Source organism: Schistocerca americana, chromosome 1, assembly GCF_021461395.2.
Source record: "Schistocerca americana isolate TAMUIC-IGC-003095 chromosome 1, iqSchAmer2.1, whole genome shotgun sequence".
NCBI lineage: Eukaryota > Metazoa > Arthropoda > Insecta > Orthoptera > Acrididae > Schistocerca > Schistocerca americana.
In genome coordinates this window covers 528,780,166-528,797,503 of record NC_060119.1, presented here as the reverse complement: position 1 = coordinate 528,797,503, position 17,338 = coordinate 528,780,166, and the positions used below count along the sequence as shown (strand labels likewise).

The following is a 17,338-nucleotide window of genomic DNA, read 5'->3' as shown; positions in this document are numbered from 1 at the left end:
AATGTGAATATACTGACACAATCCTAATTTTCTTGCTAGACACTCTCAAATCTATCCACATCAGTCGTTCGTTTACGTACCTTATTGCAACTACACTGGGTTCCATTTCTTTCCTAATGTAAGGCCCTACACCCCATTGTGCTATTCCTGCTTTGACTCGTGACAGGTAGACCTTGTATTCTCCCACTTCCTCTTCTTTCTCACCCCTTACCCGAATGTCACTAACAGCTAAAACATCCAGCCCCATCTTACTTGCAGCCTCTGCCAGCTCTACCTTCTTCCCAGAGTAGCCCCCATTGATATTAATAGCTCCCCATCTCATTACCATTTGTTTGCCGAGTCGTATCTTAGGGGTCCCTGGTTTGTCAGTTAGAGGTGGGACTTCGTCACCTCCAAAGGTCCAAGGCATTTTGCTCTGATTGTTGCCAGCATCATATTTAAAGTACCAGGGAAGCAGGTTGCTAGCCTTGCTTGCCCCGAGTCCCATTGAGTTTTACCCCTAACGGTTGAGGGACTAATCGGTGGATTTGGTAGTCTTTGCCGTATGAGCACAAAGGTGACCACAACTCAGAATATGTCCGAGATGCCCAGCCTTATTCCAAAGTAACTGGTATCCCGACTGTCGGGACCACTTAACTTGGCCACTCATACGTTGCCCGTGGTTCATGAACTAGGACATGACTACAGGAACCCACACATTCTTTTAGGAAATTTAATTTGCAGCGACATTATATGTCGTACCACGCGAAAGACTACGGAAGTGGAAAATGTGATGGACCAGATCGTGCACAGGAAGTTAGTAAACTTAAAAGGAAGCTATCCGAAGAAGATCTGGACACGAAGAAAAATCAACTGAGGCAGCTCTCAGAGTGAGTTGTAAAATTGCTTTGCTTTTAGCAAAATCCCTGCTCCCCATCGCTGATGGCGATTTAATAAAACAATGTTTGGTAGTTGCAGCAGAAAATTTGTGTCCATCTCAAGTTGAACAGTTTCGGATTGTGCCATTATCTAACATGACCATTATGCGTCGCATACAGGACATGGCAGACGACGTCCAGAGCCAGCTTGCAAATACACTTAAAGATTTTATGGCGTATTCTCTATCTCTGGACGAAAGTGTTGATATCACAGGAACAGCGCAGCTTACCATATTTATTAGAGGTGTTGATAGAGATCTTCAGGTGAGGGAGGAGCTCCTCGATGTAGTAGCCATGAAGAACACTACAACCAGAGGTGATATTTTAAGTAGTGTTGAAAATATAGGATTGTCGTGGAATTCTTTAATTTCAGTGTCTACAGACGGTGCACCAGCGATGACAGGGAAAAAAATCAGGTTTCGTCGCGCTGTTGAAGGAGAAAATGCAAAAACTGATTGTGCCGAATGAAACTGGCTGATCCACCAGGAAAACTTATGTGCAGAGAGTATCACTCTAAAAAATGTGATGAGTGTTGTTTTTCGTACAACCAATTATATAAGGAAGCAATTATATATGGAAGAATTTAAAAGGTTTCTTGAGTATGTAGAAAGCCAGTATGGTAGCCTGCCTTATTACAGCGAGGTCCGCTGGCTTAGTTTTGGCGAATTATTAAATCGATATTTTTGCCTATTAGATGAGATAAATATGTTCATGGAAATAAATAATATGCTTGTTCCTGAATTGAAAGAGCCTTCATGGAAATGTGATCTCGCGTTCTTAGCAGATTTAATTAGCCATCTGAATGCTTTGAACATTTCACTACAAGGTAAAGAACTGCTAATTACTCATTTCATAGATCGAATATGAGCTTTTAAAATGAAATTGACACTTTGGGTGAGTCAGCTGGAAACAGGAAATCTAGCTCATTTTCCTACATTATCATCCATACAAGATGTTCACAAAGACTGTGAACGTTATTCACATGCCCTTAAGGAAGAATTTGATCAACACTTTCAAGATCTGACAGCATTAGAAAGTGATTTTGATCTGTTCTCCTCTCCATATTCAGCGAATATTGAAGAGATTCGTCCTGAGCTGCAACTAGAAATTATTGACCTGCAGTGTGACAGAGAATACAGAGACAAATTTCAGAACAAGAAAAACATTTTGGAATTCTACAAAGGCTTCCCTCAGGATAGATTTCCTCGTTTGCACAAACTGGCGGCTACAATAATATCAATGATCGGTTCCACGTATGTTTGTGAACAACTGTTCTCTGCGATGAAATGTAACAAGACGCGCCTGAGAAACGCATTGTCTGATAGAAATTTAAACGGCACACTGCGCCTACAATGCACAAGAACAATTACTCCCAACATAGACGCAGTTGTAAAGGGCAAAAAGTACAAGATAACCGAGAACCCCACACTTCAGTGACACCTTTATTGTGTAACAGTTCACAAATTAATACGAATGTAGAGGCATACACTAAGCTAATAAAATTATGTGGCACGTGTACATTCTCCTTTATTTGTTTCATTTGTCGCAATAATAATTCATGAGTGATATCCCCGCAGGTGGCCGCGGATTTACATTGACTGGCGGCAGCTGTTGTGTGCCCCACGTGACTCTCCCCACTCTCCGCTCTGGTCCGGTAGTGGGGGTAGTGTGCTCGCACTGCTCCGTGCTCGCGCCTTGCTGCTAACAGCTTGCTCCGCGAGCACGTATGTTGTGAAGCCCTGTAGCCCTGTCTTATAGGGTGCCTAAAGAATGCTGCTCTCTCGGATAGCTATACAACAATTCAAGCAAATCACATTAATGGTTTTTATTACAATAAAGTAGATTGATAATACTTAACTTTGGGTTGCAAGCAAATGGCGACATGCAAATAATCAGTGTCCTTTGCTGTATACAATGTCCATGCCATTTATCACACAAGTTCATATGGATCACTAATAATGGCAAGCAAATGGCGACATGCAAATAATCAGTGTCCTTTGCTGTATACAATGTCCATGCCATTTATCACACAAGGTCATAGGGACCACTAATAAGGGCTGTTCTAGTCCCTCTCTTCTAGTGTGTGGTTTCTAGTCCGGGTCTGCTAGTGCCTCTACTATTGTGCGTCTTCTACTGTCCGTCTGAATTGACAGGAGCGACGCTTATATTCTCTTCTGCTAGAGGCAAGACCACCTACAATACATCAGACCACAATACAGAAACCAAGATGGCGGCCGTCTTAGGCCAAGTATTTCAGCGCTACCCTAGTACGAGTAATTTACAAACTTCATAAATGGAAAGTAGGTTCTAAATTGCGTAATAAATGTATTGTTATGTGTTTTTCTATCTTCAAACTTAAATAAAAAGTTGTCACTAAAGCCACAAATTACGTAATAAGTACTATGACTAAGTAAAATTATGAGATGCAACTCAAAATTAAATCCAAAAAAACTACTACACAACACATATAAATGGCATATTTGGACACTAATAATAATTTGCAACATAGAAGCTACATAGCAATAATAAATGAAGCGTGGAACTGAAGCTCAAAATTATATTATATAATATGCAGTTAATTCTGGTCACTGTCATTACGTAATATGTTAGAAGTGGTTTGATTTTGAGTACCTGTTGGATTTATTTGCTGCTCGGCTTTGCCACTTTACGTTTTGTTATTTTTGCTGCAATTTCTTCATGGGTTCCCCTTTTTTGTTTGACTAGTGTTCGAGCAATTTCCTTTGAAACACACTTTTCATTTAACAGTTTTGTGTAATTATTAATAAAATATTTGAAAGCACTTTAATACTTTACTTGATTATTGACTTTAAAGGAATAGCACATTTGCATACATCACTGAGGTTACTAATGGCATTTTCACACAATTCAGTTCCTAAGGCAAGTACTGCATCTCTCTGATTTTCATGTTTGAGAAATTCTGGTTCATATGTGCTGCTAATCAGAACTTGAAAAAGTTTATATATATATTACAACACAAGGAAATCATTATAGAAGAAGGACACTTCAATCCCCCACGATTCAGTTGGTTGAAATAGGAAAGTAGTTCTTTGGTTTCACACTGCAACAAAATTTCATCCTGTGTCTGCAACATTTCTTCACAGCCTGAACATTTTCCACCTTTTTGCAGCTTCTCAAGCACTGTTTTGCTGGTGTAGCTAGTAATACAAACCAAGACTTTCAAGTCTTCATCCATCATGGGAATGTTTGCTAGTTCCTCTAAAGCGGGTTCTAATTTATCTAAATTTTCATACGTTTGGTGTTTTATGCTGTAATTTACTTTTGCTGCAAAATCATTTAATGTAAATTCACCATGTTTAGTAGATCTGAGCTTTAGTAGACTTATTACTTTCAGTTTCCTCTCAGATTCCAAAATTTGCCCAACTGAAACATTATAGGTGCAGCCACTTAGCCTTCTATAAGCTCCAAATCTTGCTTCCAAAGCATCTGTGTGTAATTTTGCTGGAAGAATATAGGACCAGTTGTAAGTGTTAAAAATGTATCTGCATAACTGAACTGTTGTTGCAAATGTGTGAGAGAAAGCAGTATATGTTTCATTGGTTAATTTTCCATGAGTAGGCAATGCATGCCAGATATCAAGAAATGTTTTCAAATTTTCAAGAAACACAATTTTGGAGTCAGTAGGTCCAGTGATTGGGCTAGAATTACCATCTGATGTGTATTTGCCTTTCATGGGGTGATGTACATTAGAAACTGTCCACCATTTAATGATTAATTTCAAAAACTGAATAGTGTCATCAGAAATCTCAATCCCCTGACTTTTCAGAATTTCTAGTGCTGCTACATTTTTAGAATCACAAACACTGAGAGCAAGGGTGATATTCTGTCTCTCAATAGAAGTTGGATATACTGCCTTTCTCACTAGCTTTGGGGCAAGTTTCAACAGTTTATTTTTCTCAGAATGAAGCAGGTTCCTTAAATCTGAAAACTTTGCTTCACTGACTGTATATTCACACGCAGCATTCCCTTCATCACTGTGTAGAGAGGTATCCTCAATATTTGGCATTAAGAAGGATTCACTTTTTCCATTCAACCAGTTATTTCTGATACACTTAAGCAAGTGCACATTGTCAAACAGAAGAAAGAGAAATTTGGATTTGTAATACACGGCTGTAAAGTGCCACCACACATAAGCTGATACATTTTTCTATTAGTGCTATGGTTATCTGTCTCGCGTCAGTCGTAATTTAATATATATATATTGTTATTGTTATTATTATTTTTTGATTGTTGCTGACTTACGTGGTGGGCCTTAATAAAAATGATATTTAAGTAGAACAATGTAATAAACTTTTCATATTAATTTCCTCGGCTAGTCAGTTCACTTTAAAGCAAGAAATCTTTAGTTATTAATTAAAATTGCGGCCCACACACGCGCGAGAGTATTTTTCTTACCTCCGTTAACCATTGTATTGTAGTCAGAGTCCTGGCTCTGGGTCTCGGCTATGGTACTGAAAATATGAATCTTAAAGCTAAGTATTTCTGCAACTTCGTGCGGCTGTGGACAAAAATTAATATTATGCTAATAGCGGGCGAGTTTTCCGCTTCTGCTAATTTTTCATAAGTTAATATCGCCACGTAATGGCGTCGTTGGCTGCATCGGCCGCTGCGATTGTTGAGCTGTAAATTACTTGAATGCAGGTTAATTCAAGGAAGGCGGACATGAAATCGGGATCACCTCTCACAAATTAAAAGGGCACAATAATATTAAATCATTATATTATATGTTTAACTCATACAAATATGCTTACATTTGCCAGCACTCGAAAGATGTCCGTCGATACGCAATAAAGACAAGAGAAGAAGTGAAGTCGACCAAAAAACCAACAAAAGAGCGTATCTTGTCGTCTCTTTAGATCATTCTGTCATAAATTATTTCTTTGCAATCTAAACCTACACAGAGAAATTATTATTTTACGGCTACATGATGAAAATTTGGCACTGGGGACGCTATATCTGTTACCAGACATATAACAGCATACTGAAGATCATGCATTAACTTTAATACATCAATTGTCATTTTCAGTAGAGTATCAGAATTAACATTTTTTACAGGAAAGAGAGCTATTACTTCTTTGTAATCAGAATGTAAAGATGATGCCATGAAAACTTGTATTGTACCTGCTGTTGTAGTACCTGAAGTATTCTCAGCAACGCCAAGTATCTTCCCTGCCTTATAAGAGAATTTTGAATTAACATAAACTTCATCTAGCATCACTGAAATTACCTTGTCACTTCCCTGAAGAAATTTATTTTTCTCTCTCAAAAAAGCTACCTGTGATGGACCAATACAAGGTTTATTTGGACCCATTTTGCATAGAAACTGCCTTAAATAGACAGGATGAGGTAATGTTAACACATTTGTTTTTCTCAAGTGACGGTAGGCACCAGGAAATGAAAAGCAAATGGTTGCTTCCCAATATCAAAAGTTCAGGAGAATATCTACTTTGCTTCGTTATTGCAAGTTGTAATTGCTCCAAAACAAATTCTATTTTAGGTGTTATTTCAGCGTCAAAATCACTACCAGCTTTCAGTGCTTGTTTGAGAACACTGACTAAAATTATAATCTTGTCAATGGTGGCAGTAGAGTTATCTGTGAAACCATTTAGGTGACTCACCAGATTGTCAAATTTCGTCCACTTGTCACATTTCAAGTTCTCTTCATCCCCAGACTGTAGTATCCATTTCAAGGTTTCTGTAGGCAAACACACATTTTTGTGAAACACGTTTACTTCCAAGGAACTTGATATCTTGAAGCACAGTGAAACTAATGGCACATCACTGACTGAATCATCCTTTAGTTTAATGAAAGATACACAGTCATCCTTTACTAAAATTGTAAATGGACAAACATTCCTTTTCTGCACTCCGCTTTTAAAATGCTGAAAGTCAGGTGTATTGTTATTTTCGCACCACTTGCTGAAACTACATTCATCACGTTCCAGTAGCTGTTGAACACGATCTTCAGGATTGTTTCTTTCCTTAGGAACTGGTACTGTGTGATAAGAAGGTTGATTAGGAAAGATGGTTGGAATTGCATCATTTGTTAGTTTTGGTATTGTTAATGGCACACATATTGGTTCACTATTTTCCACAGGAAAAATGTCTTCCCTAACCACAAACTTAGGCTCAAAATGCTTAATGCATACCACAGCTTTATCGTTCACTTCAAAATTATCTCTATGAATTAGTTTAATCCATTTGTTCCTCAATGTTGTTTCCTTGGGAAACTTAAATGTTGAGGTATCATATGTTTTGCCGTAATTGGATTTACATCCTGGTACACAACAGCTACTATCCATCGCAAGAACAGTTTACACTTTAAATTATGCCGAACTTACTACAGAATCTAGAAAATAAATACTAGTGTAGCACTTGTGACGACATTCACAGCATACAGCATAAATAACAGCTAGTAATAAAGGCTTTCGCTTCTCTTGAACGTCACGTATACAATGTTACACACACGTGTTATGGAAACACAAGCATGCTGGTTTGTTTTCCCCCACGATTGCCGCCATATTGTCAACTATCGATATCTGCCTTAAGGTCTGATTTATTGTAGGTGGTCTTGTTAGAGGGCACTCCTGTCTTGGTTCGGTCCTAGCCAGGGAACTATTGGCTGACGTCGTCTCACAGACTTCTCTGCTCTTGCGTTCTTAATCTTCGTGCCGGCACTTGTCGTTACGCCGGAACAGCCATCAATGTTTTTCTTAGCTATGTAGTTTTTATTTCAAAAATCGTTTACAGTCACAGGCAGTTGGCCCAACCATTCTCGATCTGATGACAACCCAACCGATGGGCAGTCAATGGACCCACCGACAAGATAACTTTCGCTCCACCCGACCAGCACACAACAGGGAATTCAATGGAACAACATAGAAGGTATTGGTGCCCACAACCAATTATACATTGAGCTGTCAAACTACACACCGTGCTGGACAGCGACAACATGATGAGGAAAATACAGTGCCTGAATTTACGTCAACGGCCAGGACAGGTGCGGGAATGTTAACAGCCACAAGGCAGAAGATTCCGGTGGTGTACTTCAATTCAAAATAACCAAGTACAATTAAACTCCATCGGAGAGTGGCTAAAATTTGCCAACTTGAAAACACACGTTGTTGTTCGCAGTAACATTCCAACAGCCGACAACGAAATCCAAACGACACAATGTGAACAGTCGTGCCTTGTGGTAGATTAAGTCAAAACTCAACTTCTTTGTCCAGGATCGGTGAGCCATGGACCTCGTAGCAATGGGAACAGCGCGTGGATGCTGTCAGTGGCCTTGGCCAAACTATGCACTGCGAAGAATTCCTCGCAGTCCCACGCAAACCGCCCAACTGATTGCACACTGCACAGCTGGAACTATAAGCGCCTGGCCAAAGATAGTACAAGGTGCGAATATCCATACACACCGCTGCTGCCACTCACGGAGAGGGAGGATAACAGCATAATCGCAACCACCGGAGACTAAACACAGAATAGCAACCAACGCATAACATGAGCCAGCCACGGCTCAACCTCCCCCTCTCAAACTTAACACAGGGAGTGGGTGATTCAACCCCTGAGTTACCTGAACTTAAATTGGCTAAGGTGAACCCAATACTGCTTACCTGAACTGTTCTCCTTGACCAACAGATTTACCGGGCCTAAAATACGCACGATAGTGCAAGGCCCCAGAAAACGAGGAGTAAATTTACTAAGATTCCCGCCAGTCACCCACGTCCCCGGGAAATTGCGGACATAAACTTGATCCCCTGGCTTGCCCTTAAAGGTTTCTAATTACGATTATAACGCTCAGCTTGTTATTATGGGCTCTGAGTATATTACGCCTGGCCCGGTTCCAGTTTTCCTTGATAACACGAGGAATAATATCGTCTGGAATAAGATCTTGAATTCCCCACAAGTTCAAAAGAGGGTAATTAACCGGATAGGAAATGATCAAGGAGGCGGCCGTAGCTCACAAGGCTTCATGACTGGCGGTATTGACGGCAAAACTAAGCCAGGGAAGACTGGAGTCCCATTTACTAGGGTTTTTCTGATGATAAATAACCAACGCGGACTTAAGACTTCGGTTAACTCTCTCTGCAAAGGACCCCTGTGGATAATACGGGGTGGTCGTGATATTCTTGACACCATTCAGAAAACAGAAGGCCTTGACAGGAGCCGAAAGAAAAGCAGGAGCCTTATCGCTAACAAGCTGCTTGGGTGGGCCAAAAACAATGAAGACATTATTTAAATGATAAATAGTGGTGGCAGCGGTAATGTTATGGCTCGAGAGGTGCTGAGTAAATCTGGAGAACGCATCGATAATAACTAGTACATATCGATGACCCTTCTTAGTACCAGGTAAAGGTCCTAAATAATCAATACAGAGCTTCTGCATAGGACAGGACTCCCGTTCAGATCTCAACTAACCCTGTTGAAGAGCATTCTAGGGTTTGACTACATTAAACAAGCGGCATTTGGATATCATCTCTCTCACATCCCAGTCCATGGAGGCCCAAGTTAAATGCTCCTTGATTTTTTGGAGACTCTTATAAGTACCTAAATGGCCACCCGCCAACAAATCATGAAAATAACGAAAAATAGGGAACACCAAAGTTACAGGCAAACAGATCTAGCACGCTTAGCATTTCCCAGAGAATACCACTCTTAACAACATACTCATCCAACAGCTCTCCTGCTAACACACGTTGCTTAATGGGTGCCCAAACAGGGTCCTGATCCTGATGCTGAGCCACATCTTCAAACAAGAGGGGAATTTCACCCAACACCATACAATTAAGACTGTCTCCCTCTACCTGCTGGTTTCTCTCACTAGGTGTAGTTTCGGCGAACATCCAGCTGAGGACATCCACAAGGATATTTCCAGAGCCCTTCACATGTTTAACTTCAAACTGAAATGCCGAAATGCATACTGGCCACCTGGCAATACGGCCAGTTTTATGCGGCCTAGCCAACACCCATCTCAAAGTCTGATTGTCGGTTTCTAATTGGAAAACCCGATGTTCAAGGTAGAAGCAGTACTTCTCTAATGCAAATAAAACGCTCGTAGACAGAGTACTTGAGTTCGGCATCAGTTAACCGACAAGACGCGTAGGCTAATGGCTGTCTCTGCCCATCAAACTCCTGGAGGACAACAGCTGAAATACCAGCATTAGAAGCATCAGTTTGAACTACAAACCTCTTATTAAAATTGGGTACCCCAAGAACCGGAGGACTGGCTATTGCTGCCTTAATGTGCTCAAAGGCAGCCTCCTGGGTGGGTCCCTATTCAAAACGTGTGCTCTTCCGGCGTAATTGATTTAAGGGTGCCGCCAACTGATCAAAATTGCCGTGCCTATGAATTTAGCAATTCCCCGCTTATCAGTAGGCAGAGGGAAAGCCTGTAAGGCTTTAGTTCGCTCTTGGTCAATTCGAATACTCTGACCCGACTCTACATGACCTAAGAAAGCTACCTGTTACTTGTCTAGCGTCATCTTACTAGGCTTAATGGTCAGCCTGGCTCCCTGAAATCTCAAAAGAACTTGCTGGATGTGCTCCAAATAATCATCAAACGAACGACTATAGATAACCAAATCGTCCAAATAATTATACACACATACTAACTTCAAGTCGCCTAGGATATTTTCCAACAAACGAGTAAGCACAGCCACTCCAGTTGCTAGCCCAAAAGGGACTCTGTTAAACTCAAACAAGTTCCAATCAGTACAAAATGCGGTAACATGTTTACATTCTTCAGCCAATGGAATCTGACAATAGACCTGATTCAAATCAATGACCGTAAACCAATTAGCGCCGGCAAACCAAGTAAAAGAATTATGCAGATCAGGTAGGGGTACCGATTCAAGGACAACCTTAGCGTTTAAACGGCGGTAGTCAATCACAGGTCTGAAATCGTGCCCCTGATCTTTAGGTACAAGAAATATTGGGGAAGCATAAGCAGATGTAGAAGACTTAATCACTCATTGTTGGAGCATTTGAAATATTTTAGCCTTGAGTATCTTCACCTTAAGCGGGACTGCCTAACTGGAATATTGTCAGACAGACGGATATGATAATCAAAAACGCTAGTAACACCCAGCTTATCACTAAGGAGCTGAGGAAACCTGTGCAACAAATAGCGTAACTAAGAAGCCTGATGGGGCGAGAGGTGGGCCAGATCAAACTCATTAGCTACGGCCTCAACGGCCAATGCCCCAACAGTACGATGCACAATAGGTTTAGTGCATTCGCAAAGGCCAAAGTTGTTTTCAGGAGCGGACTAAAAGGAAAAGGTGTGTCCAGAATAATCCAAGACCAACCAAGTTTTATTAATGAAATCACACCCCAAAATTAGATTAATGGACAGTTGTCTAACCAAGGCTAAGGACATAGGCCAGGAAAAATCGCCAACCGATATACTCCCTCAGACCCAAGCATGCAGAGGCAACACCTGGCCATTGGCCACCTGACATCTCTGCACCGGTGAAGGGACAGACCGAAGTTTCGTAAATTGCCCAAATTCCAAAAATCGCTCAAAGCTCAATAATGAAAAGGAACTACCAGAATCCAAAAGAGCACAAACCGGTTCGCCACCTACCTGAGAATGAACTTAAGGCAAGGGGGGTGATGAGGGAGCGACTACCTGAGTTCGCCAAGGTCTGAAAGCTTGAGCCCAAGTTCGTGACACAACCCGGTATCATCTATTGGCTCCGCGTGCACAAGGCTGAACACAAGAGCACACCAAATGAACCATACTGCCACACCTGAAACACCAGGGCTCCCTTTTGATAACTTCAGCAGACGTAGATACTCCAGAATCAGTGCCAATGTCCCGCCCCTAAACCTCGTGTCGTACATGGTTCTCAAGTAGTAATGCGGATGCTGCTACGATCACGTGACAGAGCTATTCCCAGGTTGAAGGCTGCTTACAGAAGACAAAATGCAACTTACCTACTGCACGCATTCCCCTAAGAACGATAGATAGCAATTCTTGTTCAGGTAAATCAATAAACAAGGCCAAAGAGGCTGTCTGAACTCTGTTGACATACTGACATAGCTGCTCCTCACCCTGCTGCACTTCCCAAATGTAACGACACTCAAGCTGTTTATGAACCCCAGTGGTCAACCTTTGCCTAATTATGAGCTCCCTTAATTGCTGCAAAGAAAACCCCTCCGCCACAGCTTGCGAGAGGAGGTTCTGCAACTCGCCTCTAGCTAATGGGTACGACAAAATTACTTGGTGCGGAACGCGAAAGGCAGTCAAGTGTTGTTCTAGGTGAACCAATAACCACAATAACTTTTCCACCCGATCAAGTTGCTCCACAACCAATTCAGTAATACCTCGGAAGAAATAGGACAGAGGATTAGGCAACTTGGCAAACATAGCACCTAACTTGACAGAGGATGTAACAGTACCACCTCCGGGCTGGCGCTCACCCTTTCCCTGACAGCACAAGTCAATATCTTCAACCTTCCTCCCATCCAACTCCAAACACATAAGCTTAAACTGTAATACACTCACCAAAGTTCCCAACTCAATGGTTAATTTTTTGTGATGACCTGCCAAATCTCACGTGCTTAAATCTACTATCCGATTAGTTAAATGTATTAACTGTGCCCGCACCCTATCCAGCTGACTGTCACTAGATTGGGTTCCTTCCAAAAGACCAATGGTGTCCTCAAGGCCTCTAATAGCCTCAAACAAAAATTCAATTGCCGCTCCTGTCTCACCCACCTCCGCTGATATGACATCAACCGGCTGAAGAACGGCAGTGTGCAAACAGGCTACCAATTCCAGAACACTGCCCTCAAATGGTTGGTGCCGTATTGCCAACTCGTAAACAAGGTGGTCTTTTCTAAGCAGGCCGATCCCCAGACACTGTCTGACTGCCATTATGATAAGCACCTGAAACAAGTACAGCCAAAACAATATGGTGTCACAGAACACAAATGAAACAAGAGTGAAACTGACACCAACTAGAATGGCAAGCACAAGCGCAACCTTGCTCTGCTACCAGTGAGATGCCCTGCTAAACCCGCAGGACAGGACAGGTAGCTTAAATTGTGGAAAGGGGCCAAAATAAGTGGCTGTCAGTTACACTTGAACATACAACTTTATTTATTTGACCAAACATTACAAGAGCCAAGAAATTTTTTTTAAAAATTCAGAGCATTAATTTTTGGAACTTAATTACTGGCTTAATGCACCACACAATCTCATGCCTTAATGCCACTAGGGAGTTTATGTATTGACATGAAAGTGTAAGACTTCCTAGGTCCCTGAACGATCTTCTGCAGGCTGTTTGGTTATCAGCTTTACACAACATTCTTATTGTAGACTTCTGTAGAATAAACGCTTTTTTCACTTCAGCTGCAACACCCCAGAAGATAATGCCAGAGGATACAATTGAGTTGCATCATACCTGTCTGTTTTTGACAATGCAGCCAAGATATCATACACTTCTGTAGCTTTGTGTCCATTCAGACTGGTAAACACATAGCTGTACTTAATGCTGTCAGCAGTGATACGAGCCAGAATAAATTAACTTTCTAGCTAAGCAAATCATGACACAGGATTGTTGTGCTAAAATGGTGATGGTCTTTGTGGCAATGGGGATCGGAATTCTCCTGAAGATAAATAGAATAATTAGGATATCTGCCTACTGTCCTTCATTATATGGACTAGTAGAGACTTAAAATTACAAGCTGTCTCAGACAGCACACCTCATTACACAGGACAAACACTCTACCAATGGTCTTGCTCGTCATGCGAACAGCATAAAGATGCCATGAATGCAACAACCATAGAGCTGATCTGTGGACAAATGTTATGTCTACCAAGATAATTTTTAAGATTATTTGTTTAAAACAGACTACAAATTGAATAAGACTTACAAAAACATGGTTCCTCACAGATATACCGTTACAGACAATAGGTTCAGTTTTGTGATAGACAAGCACTCTGTTCTACTGTCCAAAGATTCAGTTGTAAACATATGAGGAAGACATGAAAAACTCGCATTACACAGATATTACAGTAAATTTCATTTTTATTTTAATATTGACACTTCCTCCAAAGAACAACAAAAGGTGATTACTGAATTTCACATGGATTTAATCTTCTGCACTCCAGTTCCTTCATGCAGCATCTCGAATCAAACCCTTTTTAGTGGCTTGGTTAGTAGATCAGCAAACTGGTTGGTCCTGTCAATGTGTTATAATTCAGGATCCCCACTCAAAAATCTTTCCCTGATGTAGAAGTGATGGACTTTTACATGCTTTGATTTTCAATGATATGTTTGGTTTTTGGACAGTTTTACTGTACTTGCAGTGTCAACATACAGTGTAGGAGGTTTCACTTCTTTGGAAGTTCCAGTCAATTCATACAACAACCTTTTTAACCAAATCAGCTCCTTTGCTCTTCAAGTGGGTAATATTATTTCTGCTTCCATAGTAGATGTTGCCACTGTCATTTGTAACTGACTGGTCCATGATACAGACCCATGACTAATAGCTGCGACAATACCTGTTGTTGAATGTCTCGTGTCCTTCCCATCAGTGTAATCAGCATCACTGTAGACTTTCAATCTCTCTTTGCTGTTGTACCTAATTCCAAACTCCACTGTATTCTTCAAGCGCCTAAAAATTCATTTTGCATGATTCCAGTCTTGAACTGTAGGTTCTTCCATCCCAGTAGCTGTTTTGCTCACTGTGAAAGCAATATCCGGACATGAGGGTGTAGTCAAAAACATCAGACAACCTACTGCCTCTTGATACAGAATTTTGGCTGTGATCTTCTCTTTGACATTATTTTCTTCATGTCCAATTGGAGTAGAAACTCCATTAGACTCAGCCATTCCAAATCTTTTTAGAATTTACTTTGTGTAATCTTCTTGGTTCACTTACTCTTTCTGTTCTTTCATCATGGCTGACAGCTTCTGATTTTTTTTTTTTCTCATCAGTAGCTTGATTAGGCTGGCTCTGTTGAACAGTGTCTTCACCAACAACTTCAAATTCAGCAGCAATAGTGTGCAGATTGCATACAACTTCAGGCTTGAATTTTACATCAGGACTTAGTACAACTTTTCTTGGAGATAGAATCCAGAGCCTAAAGCCATCTCTCTCATTTACATGCCCTACCAGATGTCCTAGCACAGCTTTGTCATCAAAATTTGGAACAAAATTCTTATTCACATGCACATAACATTATGTTCCACAGATTCTCAGATGATCCAAGTTGCCTACTGGTCATCCATACCACAGTTCATATGGAGGTTTGTTTTCAGTAGATGACTTCCTGGTTTAATTTAAAAGATGTACAGCAGTATTGCAAGCTCCTGCCCACAGTTCCTTTGGCAATTTCTTGGTGTTCAACATTGCATGTGCACACTCCACAATAGTGCAGTTTTCTTTTTCTGCAACACCATTTTCTGGTGGTGTGTAAGATGGAGTGATGCAATGCTCTATGGCTCTGCTTGCCAGTAATTCTGAGACTTTCTTGTTATCAAACTCTTTTCTTCCATCACACCTGAACTGTTTGACAAAATGACCATTTGTCTGGGCTTCATTCAAGAATTGTTCCAGGACTGAGCTTAAGAAACAAAATTTTATGGAAGTTGCTAAAATCATCTTTTAAACATACATAATAGGGATCTTTTCTGAGAGACTCTTTAGACATAGGTCAATTTACATTTGTTCACCTTTAACCAAGAGTTGATTCATTCTATTCCTGAATGGCAGTCTATGCATTTTTTCGAGTGCACATCCATCACAGAATTCTTCTTTGCACTCATCCACATCGATGTTCATCTGCTTCAAGATGCATTTCACTTGTTGTTTGTGTTGATGTCCTAATTTCTCATGGTAAACTTGCAGCGCATCTGACGATGTCACCAAATTCACTTGAGCTGGCTATACTGGTATAATGACATGTATGTCAAGAGCATAGAGACCATGGCTGACATGACCAGTCATCATTGTTTGCCCAGTCACTTTGTCTTCAGTTTCAACACTTGTGTCATCAAGTCTAGTGCAAAAACCTCTTTTCACAGCTGTTTTGACAGAGAACAAGTGAGCACTCACTTCAGGAACATAGAGTACATCTTTCAACTCAGTGATTTTTCTGGTATTATTCAACTGCATTTGAATTTTCACAGTTCCCTGTCCATGAGCAAACATGCTCACACCTCTTTTCACAATAGAAATCTTTTCAGAGATGGCAAATTATATCTATGAAATATTGTTTATTTGCAGTGATGTGATTTGCAGCACCACTGTCACAGTACCAACTGCTGATTCCAACACAGATATTGACTGAAGCACAACAAAAAATGCAACATTATTTTCCAAATTCTTTTCAGATTGATTGATGGAAATTTTATCTGTCTTTTTCATTGGGCACTTTGCTGCCTAGTGGCCTGCCAAGCCCACATCTGTGAACAAGGAAATCTTCATTTCACATGTTCAATATTTTTCTTTTATTTTTCACTATGATATCATCACTTTTATTTCACTGAATTTTCTTTTTAGGGCAACTGCATGTAACGAAAGCAGCTGGTTCAACCATACTTCGATCACGCAATTCAATTGTGCACAATTTTTCAATCAAAATGTTCACACTTTGATTTTCAGATGGAATCGTGTCCTACAGGTCCTTGAAATTGTCATATTCTTTGCCTAGTGTGGAGAAAATTTGACCATTTAAAATTCTTTCAAACAAAACATTTTCAGTGTGCTTCTACAATTTGTCATTCAAATCCACGAAAAGCTTCTGCAGTTTCATGACATGTATGCTAATGTCCTCTTTGGCATCATGCTGAACACAAAAAAATGCTTCTATCGGCATATTCACACATTGTGAACTGCCTCGTTCAAATTGTGCATGTAACTTATGCCAAATTTCACTTGCATGGGTGCATGTTAACACGAGTTTGGCAACGGATTTTCCTAATGCACTTGCTAGTGAACTTGCTGCTTTCTCATCATCTTCCAACCATTGCTTATGTGCCACCTTTTTCTCTGCAGTCACATCATGCGGCACTTCATGACACTTGCACATACTGTCTATGATGCCTTCAAGCGCATATGCTCACAACAGCATCAACATGTGCCATTTCCATTTCACCCAATCTTCAGGTACTTCGAGTTTTTCAATTTGTATTTTGTAATCACCAACACTGGCTGCCATTTTCATTGAACACACAAACAATGGGAAAATTCACATTATTTTAGTCACAAGCAAAAACAGCTACTTCGTGGCTGTTCACATGCAGTCTGGGCCCATAATCTTTTAAGATTATTTATTTAAAGCAGACTACAAAGTGCATAAGATTTACAAAAATGGGGTTCCTCACAGATACACCATTTCACACACACATTGTGGCGAAGTCGAG

General features: G+C 40.6%; 1 protein-coding gene across 1 annotated transcript in view; it reads right to left on the bottom strand.

Annotated features, from left to right (window-relative positions):
* The window catches only part of LOC124571193 (trichohyalin-like), a 173,331-nt gene extending 156,327 nt beyond the window's left edge, over positions 1–17,004 (bottom strand). Inside the window, exons 1-2 of the mRNA XM_047131109.1 lie at positions 16,906–17,004; positions 14,853–14,999 (exon numbers count right to left, since the gene is read on the bottom strand). Coding sequence (XP_046987065.1) covers positions 14,853–14,999; positions 16,906–17,004 — 246 coding nt within the window. The remainder of the gene's footprint in view (positions 1–14,852; positions 15,000–16,905) is intronic.
* Positions 17,005–17,338: the final 334 nt, after the last annotated feature.